Genomic DNA, 14,175 nt, shown 5'->3' with positions numbered 1-14,175 from the left:
GACTCAGATGGTGTCTAAGGGTGGGACTAGGCAAAAACCAGACTTGAGGACTGTGGTCGTTGAACTGTCGCTCTGACCACTGACCCACGTTTTCTACCTTGGTGCTTAGGGGTTTAGGCTCTAGGCTGCTTAGCAATACAGGATGTGGGGTTAAGTCTGTGTAAGGGCTGAGGAGATGGCTCAGTGCACGTAAGCATGAGGACCTGTGGCGTTCAAACCCTACCCCCAACACCCTCACAAATGCCAGGTAGATGTGGCAGTCCATCTATACTCCCAGCTCTTTAGAGAGTGGAAACGGGAGATCCCTGAGGCAACCTGGCTAGCTAGACTAGCTAAACTGGCAAGCTCTGGGCTCAAGTGAGAGACCCTGCTTCAGTAAATAAAGTGAAGAGTGGAGATGGGGAGATGGCTCATCAGTTAAAGGTGCTTGCTTGCAAAGCCTGGTGGCCTGAGTTCAATTCCCCAGCCAGATGCACAAAGTGGAGCATGTGTCTGGAGTTTTATTGCAGTGGCAACAGGCCCAGGTGTGCCGATTCTCTCCCCAAATCTCCTTACAAATAACTAAGTAAATATGAAAAAAAAATAAAATGGAGAGTGATCAAAGACACTCAGTGCCAATTTCTGGCCTCCAAACACATTAATGCACACACACATGCAAATGTACATACACCACATGTACACGTGCACATGCACATGCCAGAAGGGTATCTAACCCACATATGGATTTTATTTGTAATATGCATGGATATGATGTGTTCCCATGTGGTGGTTTGAATCAGATTCCCCCATAAACTCATGTGTTCTGAATGCTTGGTCCCCAGCTGGTGACAATTTGGAAGGTGGAACCTTGCTGGAGGAGGTGTGCCATGGGGGAGGAGGGGACAGATGTTGAGGTTTATTAGCCCCCTTTTTGCCAGGGTTAGGTTGGCTCACTCTCCTGCTGCTGGTGTCCACCTGCTGTGGCACAGGTGATGCCCAGCCTCTGCTCATGCCATGCTTTCCCCTGCCATCAGGAAGCTTCCCCTGGAGACTGAAAGCCAACATGAGCAATTTCCCCTCCATTCACTGCTTTTAGTCAATTGCCTTTTTTTTTGAGGTAGTATCAGGTTGGCCTCGAACTCACGGAGACCCTCCTACCTCTTTTGGGGCTGGGGAAAAGAGACACCTTCAAAGGTACGCTTGGAAAGGTGACTCAACACCAGCTAGGCTCCTCTCCTCCGTCTCTACCACTTCCAGTACTGCCATCACATTCTGACTCTACCAGTCCACAAATGAATCCATGAACACTTTCATGATCCAACTGCTTCCAAACAGCCCGTCAGCTGTCTGTCACCTGAGCCTTCACGGGCGTTCTAGTTACTTTCTTTCTGCTGGTATAAAGCGCCTAAGGGCCGGAGAGCTGGCCCAGCGGGTAAGGCGCTTGCCTGCAAAGCCTAACGACCCCAGTACCCACGAAAAGCCAGATGCACAAGGTGGCACATGTATTCAGTTCATTTGCAGTGGCTGGAGGCCCTGGACAACCCATCCTCTCTCTCTCTCTCTGTCTCTCTCTGCTTGCAAATAAGTAAAACAAAAAATATATATTTTTTTAACAAAAAAAGAGTCAGGTGTGGTGGCACATGCCTTTAATCTCAGCACTCAGGAGGCAAGGGTAGGAGGATCACTGTGAGCTCAAGGCCATCCTGAGACTCCATAGTGAATTCCAGGGCAGCCTGGGTTGGAGCAAGACCCTACCTCGAAAAACCAAACACCAAACAAGAGAGTATGGATGCAGTTACTCTCAGCTGCGTGTATTGCATAATGGGCTCTGGTTTGGACTATCAGGTGTAGAGGACGTTTTTGAAACAAAGAGAGGAAGGGCTGGCAGGGCAGGATAAATTGAGGGCAGGATGGGGTGGGAGTACGAGAAGAGGTGGGGAGAAGGCCAGGGCAGGGTGAGGAAAGAGCGGGGTACAAGACGAGGGTAAGGGCAGAACCAGGGGTGGGGGAGGGGGAGAAGGCGGGGGCAGGGCGTGGAGAGGCGACACCCAGGCAGCTTGGGGTGGGGGTGGGCGCTCATTGCTGCAGGGACCCGGCAGGCTCACAACCCTTGGAGAGAGATAAGCTTCCTGGGGAGGGGGTTGTCTTCAGATGGGGGGTCTCCAACTCCCTCTTGACTTTGCCTTTGGCTCTTGGGGCCCACCCAACTCCCCACCTGCAGTCAGCTTAGTCCAAGGACGCCCCCTCTTTGACACAGACTCAATAGCTGGAGAGTTGCTGAGGGGCCTGGGGTCCATCCCTGGTCAGATGACTTTGGAAGTGTCCTCTCCCAACCTCGTGGGTTCGTGACAATCTCCCACTAACCCAAGCACCTCTCCGCTCCTTCCCTCTCCTCTCCCGTTCCTCTTCCCTGACCACACCCTTCTTTCTTCTTCCATCTTACTCACTTACCGCCTGCTAGCTGGGAATGACGATCTGCCTTAGTTTCCCTCAGCTATCCCACAGGGATAATGACAGCCCTAGTCTCTGGGAGCTTTGACAAGGACTCCATGAGCTGCTCTGTTGGCACTGCACAGAACGACACCAACACGGTTATGTAAACAGCCGTCACCTCCCCTGTGCCTTGCACCTGGGGGCCTCCTTAGCCCAAGACACTTTCCTATTCTGACTATTAATAAAGAACCCCAGCCCAGGAGCCCAGACCTAGGAACTGAATAAGCTTTTCTATGTCCCAGGAGAAGGATAAAACTAGAAGCCCGAGTCTCCACTGGGTATCTCAGACGGACATCACCTTGTTTGTGGGACAAAGTTTTCATGAGTTTTATGACCCTGTGGAAATTGTTCTGGAATGCTAATAGCCATTTGGGAGTCATGACCGGCTCTTTTCCAGATGGCCAATAGCTTAAAGGTGCTTCCCACCCTGCCAGGTTTATTAGTAAGGATGCTAATTATCTCCGTAGAAATAGGCTCGTGCTTATGATGAGTGTGCCTCTTTTTATAAATTCTGGGGAAAGGTTAGGCTTCTATTTCTTCCCTGGTCTTTTCCAGAACAGAAATACCCTCACTCACTGAAGTCAGGCTAAGTCACACGCACAGGTGAACCGCGCTTCAAGCCTCGCTCTGATGAACCCTGCCTGAGTGTCCCATAGGGCTGTGAGTGAGCGCAAGGCATGGCTGGATGGAGGGCCCGTCACGGGCTCATGCAGGACTTGCCACGGGGCACTTTGTGATGTGTCTTTGAGGCAGGAAGGCCAAATGTAATGCAGCTCACGCCAGGGGAGGCTATAAGAGCTTTTCAAACACTCAAACAAATCTGAACCTGAACTCTATAATCCTCAGTGTTTGGGGAGGCATGGCTGGAGACTGCTGTGAGGAAATAGCCAAGGAAGCTGACTCAACCCCCCAAGATTTCTCTGTGACAAAGACACTGGTGCCTTTGCAAACCTGCAGTGTTTTCTTTTGGGCTCAGGCAGTGGGATCAGAGAAGACACCCCTTACTTTGGATGCCCCAAATTCTTCTAAGAGGAGAGAAAAAATTACCCGGCAGTGACCACTTGGAGAGTTGCTGCCCCCACCCCCAGCAGCTCCCTGTATATCTATATGTAACTAGTCATTGAGTTCCCGAGGGAAGGGCAGGTGGGGAACTATGTGTGGCCACAGAGAGAATCTCCGGGCACTGAAAGGTGAAAGGAGCAGCTCCTGCCCCAGGGTAAGACTTGTGATGGGGAGCCCCTGCAGGAAGCAGGAGGTGAGGGGCTCCCTCAGTACTCATAAATCTGACTGCCCCTGGTGTTTTTTTTATTTTATTTATTTTATTTATTTGAGAGCGAGAGAAAGAGAGAGGAAGATGCAGAGAGAATGGGCACACCAGGGCCTCAAGCCACTGCAAACCAACTCCGGACACATAGGCCACCTTATGCATCTGGCTTACGTAGGTACTGGGGAATTGAATGTGGGTCTTTAGGCTTTGCAGGCAAGCCCTTTAACTGCTAAGCATCTCTCCAGCCCTGCCCCTGGGGTTTTATGCTGCATCTCCAAACAGCATGTGACAACTCCTGGCTTTGAACAGCCCTATAGCTATCCATAAAGGCTTTTCTTTTTTTTTAAAAGCTAAGGGTTTTTTTTGTTGTTGTTGTTCAATTTTTATTTATTTATTTGAGAGTGACAGAGAGAGAGAGAGAGATTGAGAACGGGCATGCCAGGGCTTCCAGCCACTGCAAACGAACTCCAGATGCGTGCGCTCCCTTGTGCATCTGGCTTACGTGGGTCCTGGGTAACCGAGCCTCGAACCGGGGTCCTTAGGCTTCAAAGGCAAGCGCTTAACCGCTAAGCCATCTCTCCAGCCCCCATGAAGGCTTTTCTTGTTTGCTAAGAGATAATGACGTTGCCACGGTGGTAGGGGTGGGTGCGAGTGGATGGAAGTTGACTCTGTTATGTACTCTAGTATTAAGCTCACCACTCCACTAACCATATATGGCTCTTTGAACTTAAATGAATGAAAACTACATAAACATTCAGTTTCGGAGTCATACATGCCTTCAGATGGCTGGTAGCTATCTTATCGGACAGCAACAATATAGAACATTCCTGCATTCCAGAAGGTATCATTGGACAGCATCTCTCTAGGTGTCTTTATAAGGCGTCGATTGCCTTCTTAAGTCATCTAGCCATTGAGTGTTGTTCATCTATTCACCAAATGGTTATGCCCACTACATTACACGATGCCTGCTACTGCTGTAACGGCATGGTGATATTAACGCTGATAGTTAGCTACTTACAAGAAACTTACATCTGTGTCATCTCCCGAGACTTTGAATGAGCCAAAGTCTACCCACTCAAAATGCAATCTCAATTCTAAGGATGCCTGTGGGCACCTCACAGATTGTAAATAATAGGAAATCCAAATTCCATTCCTGATCTCAAAGTATTTATTTTATTTTATTTATTTATTTTTTGTTTTTGAGGTAGGGTCTCACTCTAGCCCAGGATGATCTAGAATCCACTATGTAGTCTCAGGCTGGCCTTGAATTCACAGCGATCTTCCTACTTCTGCCTCCCAAGTGCTGGGATTAAAAGGTGTGCGCCAATGTGCCCTGCTCCTGCTAACTCTTGAGAGAGAAAAACTGTTTAACCAGACCTGATGTTGTTGATATCCCCTGCCAGGCTTTGCTGGGATTAACAATTTGGTCAATTGCCCTTCGGGATCTGCCCCACTCCTGAAATTGCCTCCCAGATTTGACATATTCTGGGGACCCACCTTGCTATCATATGAACCCCAAACTCTTTCGTGCTCACTGTGGACAGATTTTCCTTCTGTCTGGAAAGTTGACAGTAATAGTGCTATATTCCTGATAGCAGAGCCCCAGAGATAAGCCCATTTTCCTAGCACAACAGTGCTGAGAGCCTGAGATTCAGGAAGCCTGTGTCCCGCTGGAACGTGCAGGAGCCAGGCGGTGAGACCTGTTTCTCTACAGTCGGTTCCAAGGCGCTGCTATTGCTACTTCAAACTGTAATAGTGTCTACAAACAATTTGCACCTCTGGGATAGCATGGCCCCAGGGGTAATTAACAGTCCCAAGGAGTCATCTTTTTTTAAAGCTTTTAAATAACAACAAAGATAGAAGCCACCACTGGTGAGACTGAATCACTGCCCTCTCTCAGGCATTTCCGAAGTCACCTGGCTGACTCTTGGAGAGCCTTCAAGAACATAAGGCCTCCACTTCAGGGAACTTGCTCAAGATGTGTTAATTAGACGTCCAATGTTGCATGTTTGATTGATTATACAGCTTTCTGAACAGAGCAGGCTTACAGGAGGGGCTGAGTCCCCGGGGGTGAGAAGCGGGGCTGCAGGGGATTCCGTACCGTTCACCATGGCCAGGTGGAAGACGGCGTTCACCAGCACGCCTCCTTTCCGGAAGTGATCGCTCATGTGCTCCAACCAGCTGGCATCCAGGCTGCTCACCGTCCTGCCGTTCTTGGAGACCCGGAGGGGAATGGTGACCGGGTAGTATTGCCGGCACTTCTGTTGGCTCTTAGGTCTGTTGAAGAAGGTGAAGATCTCCATTTCTGTTGGAATTTGGAAAAGGAATAGAGAGAGAAGAGGTCAACTGGAAACAAGTCTGACAAACTGGGTTTAGTGTCACATCCCAGGAGCCTGAGAAACTGGGTATTTGGGGGAAAGACACTGTAGGCATTTCTAAAACTGCGTAACAAGGGCTGGAGAGACGGTTCAGTGGTTAAGGCACTTGACTGCAAAGCCTAAGGACCGGTTTGATTTTCCAGTACCCACGTAAAGCCAGATGCACAAAGTGGCACATGCATCTGGAGTTCGTTTGCAGTTGCTGGAGGCCCTGGTGCGCCCATTCTCTCTGTCTCTTTTCTATTTCTCTCTACTTGCAACTAAATAAATAAATAATTTTTAAAAATGTTTACAAAGAACTGTTTGGGGAGTAAAAGGAAATACATTTGGGTGAGAGTGGGTTTTTTGGGGAAAAGGCTAATTACGGAGATTCATAAAAACAAAACTATTGCTCTGATTCCAGGAACATTGTACATCCCTGAACTCACTATTTATAAAGTGTAATAGTGTTTCCTGGGGCAGAAGTCATAATACTTAACCAAGTACATCAAAAATACATCAATGATATGTAAAAATAAATATGTTCCTGTAAACGAGAGTTCCTGCCAGGAGTGGCAGGTCGGCTCAATGAGCCAAGCAGGCCCCGGGAGGAAACCTGGAATTTTCCACTCCTTCATTTATAGTCCGGCTCTTCAGAAATCAATAACCACTACCAGCCAGCCTCTGAGGCCGCCTGTCCCTTGTGCCGCCTGCTGGGGGTCAGCAGGAGTCACTGCCAGGAGTGAATACCTGGAATTTCAATCGAAGTCTATCGGGTCTATTCTTGGGACACTCATTTGGTCAAGTTACAAGAGTTGACTCAGCTTTGAAAGCTTGGTTTACACAAGCTGGTTGGGATTAAACTTTGGTTGCCAGAAATGTCTTTTAAAATCATACGAAAATCCCCACCCTTCTTCGTTCAGACAGAAATTTTAAAGGTCATAAACAATGGTTGACATTCACAAGAAGTACAAAGCACATGAATGTTCTGGACCCACAGTCTGGGGTGCTGGCTCCTAAGTTTCAGGATTGCACCATTGGGATGGTATCTAAGTCCTAGCTGATAGTTCTCTTTAACTGGCCCACTTTCTCTCTCTCTCTCTCTCTCTCTCTCTCTCTCTCTCTCTCTCTCTCTCTCAGTTTTTGAGGTATGTTCTTTTTCTAGCTAAGGCTGACCTGAAACTCACTCTATCATCCCAGGTGGGTCTGGAACTCATGGCGATCCTCCTATCTCTACCTCCCAATTGCTGGGATTAAAGGAGTGCGTCACCATGCCCAGCTTCCCCACCTTAAAATTGTTTCCCCTGCTTTAAAATTTATGTTATTTTATTTTAGAGATGGAGAGAGAGAGAGAGAATGAATGAATGGGTGTCCCAGGGCCTCTGGCCACTGCAAATGAACTCCAGATGCATGTGCCACCTTGTGCATCTGGCTTGTACTGGGGAATAGAACTTGGCTCCTTTGGCTTTGCAGCCAAGCGTCTTAACTGCTAAGCCATCTCTCCGGTCCTAGCCCACCTTTCCTGATCCAAGTATATCCATTTACACATGAAAATTTTGCTTCCTTTGTTTGTTTGTTTGAGACAGGGTTTCATGTAGCTCAGACTAGCCACACACTTGTTATTAGCTGAGGTTGGACTAAACTCCTGATTCTCCCCTCCAACCTTCATCTCTCAAGCACTGGGATTGCAAGCATGTGCTACCATGTCCACCTGAAACTTTGCTTCTTTTATCTTTTATTTTTTTGAGGTAGGGTCTCTCTCTCTAGCTCAGGCTGACAGCCTTGTTTAGTTTGAATGCCTATTCCCCAGCTGGCAGCATTTGGGAGGTGGAGCCTTGCTGGAGGAGGTGTGCCACTTGGGGGTTGAGGTCCAGCTTCCCCCTTGCCAGAGCTCAGCTCACTCTTTTTCTTTTTTTAATTTTTTTTTTTGTACTTATTTGCAAGTAGAGAGAAGAAAGACAGTCAGTGAGTATGGGTGTGCCAGGTCCCTTTGCCACTGCAAAGGAATTTCAGATGCATGTGCCACTTTGTACCTCTGGCTTTATTTGGCTACTGGGGAACTGAACCAAGACCAGCAGGCTTTGCAAGAAAGTGCCATAACTGCTGAGCTACCTCCCCAACTTCTCAGCTCACTCTTGCTGCTTTCTGCCAGCTGCTGTGGCAGGATGTGATGCCCAGCCTTTGATTTGCTTTCCATCCTTTCCCTGCCCCCAGGATGAAGCTTCCCCAGGAAACTATAACCAAAATAAACCCTTTTCTCCCAGCAACAACCACAAAGGCAAACTACACACACTTGCCAGACTAGACCTCAATGTTCAGCCCCATTACATCTGCAAGTTTCTCAGGTAGCTGCTGAGTTCTGGGATAAAGGGAGCCTTCTCAAGCTGTGTCTATACACACATAGCTGGAGGTCTCTGGGCCTCCAGGCCTGTTTTCAGTAACCCTTAAGCTGCCTGGGAGCTATGTCGAGCTATCCATCCAACAGAAATAGCACCTATCTTCAGAAGTGGCCACTCAGACTATTAACATCAACTCTAGGCTGGTCATCATCCCCACCCGGTCCACCACCAGCCTAGCTCAAGATGACATCTATAGCCAGACAATGCTTTCACAAAAGAAACTAAGCTGGGCTGGAGAGATGGCTTAGCAGGTAAGGCGTTTGCCTGCAAAGCCAAAGGATCCTAATTCAATTCTCCAGGACCCACATAAGTCAGATGCACAAGGGGGCACATGCAAGTTCATTTGCAGTGACTGGAGGTCCTGGCACACCTATTCTCTCTCTCTCCCTCTTTCTATCTCCCAAATAAATAAATAAAATGTATTTAAAGAAAAAAGAAATTAGGTCCTGGTTTGTGGAGCCAGTAATTGCTACAGTATATCATGACTTCGAAATGCAAACCTTAGGAATAGTGTCTCAGAAGCAGTTTTGAGTGGAACCGAGCCTGGGATTAGGACTGGGAACAGGAATGAGCTAGAAGGTTGGGGCTTTCCAACCTTAGTTGCTAGGGGTACAAATAAAACAGTAGCTGCTGAGGGCAAGAGGACAAGCCTGCATTAGTGAGACAATGGCGTCATCTGGATTTCTTCAAACATGAATGTAGAAAGCTTTCTGTGTGCAAACAGTTGACTTGGGAGTGATGTCAGGAATAAAGGGAGGCAACAAAGAAGACAAGTAACACTAAGATGCAGGTTACAGGGCTGCAGAGATGGCTTAGCAGTTAAGACACTTGCCTGGGAAGCTAAGGACCCACGTTCGACTTGCCAGATCCCACATAAGCCAGATGCATCAGATGACACAAGCATGCAAAGTTGCACATGTGCACAAGGTGGTGTATGCGCCTGGAGTTCAGTTGCAGTGGCTGAAGGTCCTGGCATGCCAATTCTCTCTCTTTCTTGTTAAAAAAGAAAGCCAGTTTGGGCAGGAGGGATGGCTTAGTGGTTAAGGCATTTGCCTGCAAAGTCAAAGGACCCAGGTTTGATTCCCCAGGACCCACGTTAGCCAGATGCACAAGGGGGTGCATGTGTCTGGAGTTCGTTTGCAGTGGCTGTAGACCCTTGAACACCCATTCTCTCTCTCTCTTTCTCTGTTAAATAAATAAATAATATTTTTAAAAGCCAGTTTGTTGAGCTTGCCTATATGTATATGTGTGTGTGTGTGTGTGTGTGTGTGTATGCCAGGTTATAGGCTAGAGAGATGGCTTAGCAGGTAAGTCATTTGTCTGCAAAGCTGAAGGACCCAGGTTTGATTCCTCAGAACCCACATAAGCCAGATGCACAGGTGGCACATGCATTTAGAGTGCATTTGTAGCAGCTAGAGACCCTGGCGTGTTCACTCTCTCTCTCTGTCTGGCCCCCTCTTTCAAATAAAAATAATTTTATTTTTTGGTTTTTAGAGATAGGGTCTCATTCTAGCTCAGGCTGACTTGGAATTCATTATGTAGTTTCAGGGTGGTCTTGAACTCATGGCAACCCTTCTAGCTCTACTTCCCGAGTGCTGGGATTAAAGGTGTGTGCCACCACACCCGACTCAAAAATAAAATATTAAAAAAATTTCTTTAAGAACCAGGTTACCAATAGGTACCTGGGCAATCCCTGGTTCAGTCCCAACAAGGAGCCAGAGCCATAGGGTAGACCACACCTCAGATACACCCACCAAAGACAAGGAAGCCAGAATACCCATCTTCATGGACTGAAAGCCACCTCCTCAGGCACTACTTCCTTGGGCAAATGGTCCCATTGCCAAGAATGCCTACAAACTGAGAGGCAAAGCAAGCTGTGAGCTTTTCCAGAATTATCCGCAGGTGACCCTAAGGTGGTGGTCCAGAGCACCGTCCCTCGGGTCTATTCCAGTCAGTCACAGATGTTAAGGAACTGCTGTGTGGGAGAAGTGAGTGGGAATGTGGACATAGCCACAGGCCAAACACACATGGTAACACTTGGTCACACAAAAGCCCCCCCAACATATGGGAAAATTAAAACCCTGTTCTCTGGCTGGAGAGATGGCTCAGCGGTTAAGATGCTTACCTATAAAGCCTAATGACCCAGGTTCAATTCCCCAGCACCCACATAAAGCCAGATGCACAAAGTAGTCCACCCATTTTGTTTGTCTGCAGTGGCTAGAGACCCTGGAATGCCCATACTCTCTGTCTGTCTCTTTCTGTATCTCTCTGCTTGCAAATAAGTAAAGTATTTTTTAAAAGCCCACTCCTCTCCCCAGTGCGTAAGGTAATAGAAAAGGGGGAAGACCCCAAGGAGAGACAGAATGTGGGGTGTGTGAAGAGCAGGAAGCTACCAGGCAAGGCAGACAGGGCCACCAGCACCCCAGCTTTCCCAGCTCCATCCTCCCCAGGGGGCAAGACTGAAGCCAGAGACAGAAATAAATCTTTTCAGGAAGGAAAAGGAAATGCTTCCCGAATGAGTGGCTATGAAATATTGGGAGAAACCTGATTTCAGAAGCGTAACCTTCGGTCAACGTCTCCTTGGCCACGGGCCCTGTCTACTCACGTGGGAATCAGCGGAGAGAAACTGCCCCAAAATGACCTTCTCTGATGTCCTCATATTCTGATACAATACACACCCTTACATGAACAAGGACCAAAGATTCCAAAAAGGAGTCCCAAGTTTATTTAAAATCTTCTCAGCTGCTCTATAACTCTGCCATGACTCCAGTTGGAAGATTTTTTTTCCAGACACGGGAAGGTCCCAAAGGAGCAGGGAAAGCATTGTTTCTGAGAATAACGAAAGGACCTGGCTGGCAGAGCATCTAGGGAGCATCAGGCAGTCTTCATAAACTCCTCTCTCCCTGTGACAACAGGCCTTGCCTTGTCTCTTCTCCATCCCTCATGTCAGCAAAGTGCCATGGTAGCTGCCACATATGTATTCAGAGATGAACCTGAGCGGGGGGTGGGGGGTGAGTGGAATGTGCGGAGCCCCGTGGGGAGCAAAGCAAAACTATCCATCTCTGACGCCCATGCTTTGGGCTGGGTGCTAGGCTGTTGGCGTGGGATGGAAGTCTGTAGATGTGGCCCCAGAGAGCAGTAACGTTTGCGTGAGATCCCGGTATCCAAGGACACTGCTGGTCTAAAGGGAAGAGAGAGTTCAGAGTTGGACTTGGAAGTGTGGGGGCTCCGCAGGCCAGACTTTTAGGGTCAGCTATACTGGAAGGAACTGGTGAGAATCAGACATAGGTGGGTGGGGAATGCAGCCCTCTGAGGCCATGTGTAGGGGGGACGAAGATGAAAGACTTTCACTGGGAAGACAGGGCTGGGGACCCTTGTGGTAGTTTGAATAGCTGGCCCCCCAATATATTCAATGTGTTATTAGTTTGTAGTTTGTATCTGCAGCCACGTGGCTGGAGGCATTGTCACTGGGAGGATCTTAAGGTGTGGTGGTGGGTTTGAGATTTCAATCTAAAGATATACAAAGTGTGCCTAGCTGGAGTTCCTGAAGTGTGCAGAGCTGTGTGGCTTTTGGCTTGTGGCTTGTGCTTCTCTCTCTGCTTGGACCTGTGAAGGCAGGCCAGCTTCTTCTGCCATCATGGAACTTCCCTTGGATCTGTAGGCTTCAATAAATATCCCTCCCTCCAAAACCATGCCTGGTCTGGAAGTTCATCTCAGCGAGCCTGAAGCTGTCTGTTACAACGCTGTAGTGGGAAGGGAAGGCAAGAGGTCAGAGGGCACGTGGCTCAGGCTCCCATGAATGTGATGATGATGGTTTTTATTATCAACTTGACAAGACCTAGAATTACCTGTGAGGGATTATGTAAATTAGGTTAGCCTCAGTTCATTCCTGTGAGGAATTATTTTCATTACGTTAACTGAGGCGCCCTCCTCGGAGCTCCGAGCAAAGGCGCAGACTACAGAGACACTGGGGCTGTCCCCGTGTGAGCTCATGTGGTCACTGCCCAGTGTGAATCTCAAGCCAATGGGAAGTCTCAGGACCACGCAGCAGCAAGGGGGGACAGCCTGCCTGTTCCCCATGGAGTGAGCAGTCATGGCCTGGATTCTCCTCCACCTCCTGCATAGGAAACAGATGAACCCGGGAGGAGGGGGTCACCATAAGGAGTTCCCTTAGGACTTGTTTATTAATTGTCTTGCTGTGATTGCCTATTTAAGCCCACCTGGCAGAAAGAGGGGCAAAACCACTTCACTTAGGGGGGCCCTAGAAGAAAAGCAAACCAGAGCGGAGCAGGCACCAACCACAGAGGGGAGACTTGGGGGGAGGGGGAAGCTGTGTGTGTCTGTGTGTTGAGGGGTGACGGTGAACAGACTTCCCAGGGAAGGAAATGGCAAGACGCCCTAGAAAAAAAGATTAGTAGAGAAGCCGGGGTCAGGTGAGGGCCATGACCGGTGGGGACAAGGTCCCTGGATGTCCGGTCTATAGGGAGGGCCAAATGTTCAGGCTGTCTGAGAACAAGGGTGGGGACTTTCCTTATCTGTGAGATGGGCGCCACAGTCCCATCTCCTGTCAGTTGTAAGGAGTAACTGAGATGCCATTTGCGGCGAACTGGAAAGGTGCCCTCAGATTGGACACCCTCGGGACAGTCATCGGTCCACCCTGCACGGGCCCACCCACCCACTAGTGACCCCTGAATGTTTATCAACTGATGAAAAAAAAAAAGCCAAAGGCTCATTTCTTCCACCAGAGACACAGCACGGTCAGGGTGAGCTTCCTGCAGAGCATAGCCCAGGAGCCTAGGCAGCTGGCTACTTAGGGAGACTGATACACGGGGGCCTTGAGACCCCAGCCTCTGGCTTAGCACCGCAGCTGGAAATCCCATGATAGCCCACTGTTCCCCAGTAGGGTTAGTGTCTTTGAAAGAGCTCAGGGCCTCGGGGGTGACAAGATGCTCTGGGTGTTGAGGGTTAGGGTTAGGAGACCCTAGATGAGGCAGGGAAGGAGCCATGAGGCAGCAGCCGCAGGATGCTGGGTATCTGGGGAGGGTCCTAGAAAAGCCTCCCCAGTATTTCTCCCTGGGGTCAGCCACAGGAAGCATGAAGTCAAGGAGTCTTGGAGAAAGGTGGGTTTGGGCTCCTGATGGACCTCTGGGATTAACCGTCCTCTTTCTCATGGGCAGTGTCCTGTAAGGGGTGGCCCTTTCGAGCCTGTGGCTAACAGTAGCTCGTACTGGGGAAGCTTGCAGTGCCAGTGCAAATTAAGCCTCTTCACAGGCCACTGTTGCTTTTTGTATAAGATAGATATATATATATATAGTTAGCGTTAGGGTTAGGCGGGTAAATGTCTTGACAAGGCTACTAGCTGGGTAGCAGGTGACGGGAACGTACACAGGCAGTGGGTTCTTAGCCATGATGCTGTGTGCTTCCTATGAGTCCTGCCCCCCGCACCCCCAGGGATCTACTTCTGGCCTGGCCCCAGATGCTCCCTGAGCTCCTTCCTGCATTGTAGAAAAGGGCTCCAGGTGCTCCTGCTGCTCCTGCTGAGTTCAGCGCCACCTTCAAGATGCAGCTTCAGGATTAGGATTTGGCCATTTATCTGGATGCTTATGCCAAATCAGCGCTTGCTTACAAAACCTGGTAGCCCAGGTTCGATTCCCCAGTACCCACGTAAAGCCAGATGCAC

The 14,175-nt window shown here is 49.0% G+C and overlaps 1 protein-coding gene across 2 annotated transcripts in view; it reads right to left on the bottom strand.

The window, feature by feature from the left end:
• Rftn1 (raftlin, lipid raft linker 1) overlaps nucleotides 1-14,175 on the bottom strand; it is a 256,787-nt gene that overhangs the window by 66,587 nt on the left and 176,025 nt on the right. For both annotated transcript variants that reach the window (XM_045136163.1, XM_004661255.2), the window contains exon 6: nucleotides 5,841-6,044. In XM_045136163.1, the coding sequence (XP_044992098.1) occupies nucleotides 5,841-6,044 (204 nt within the window). The remainder of the gene's footprint in view (nucleotides 1-5,840; nucleotides 6,045-14,175) is intronic.

This window comes from Jaculus jaculus, chromosome 16 (genome assembly GCF_020740685.1).
Source record: "Jaculus jaculus isolate mJacJac1 chromosome 16, mJacJac1.mat.Y.cur, whole genome shotgun sequence".
Lineage (NCBI taxonomy): Eukaryota > Metazoa > Chordata > Mammalia > Rodentia > Dipodidae > Jaculus > Jaculus jaculus.
This window is presented reverse-complemented; position numbering and strand designations above follow the sequence as displayed.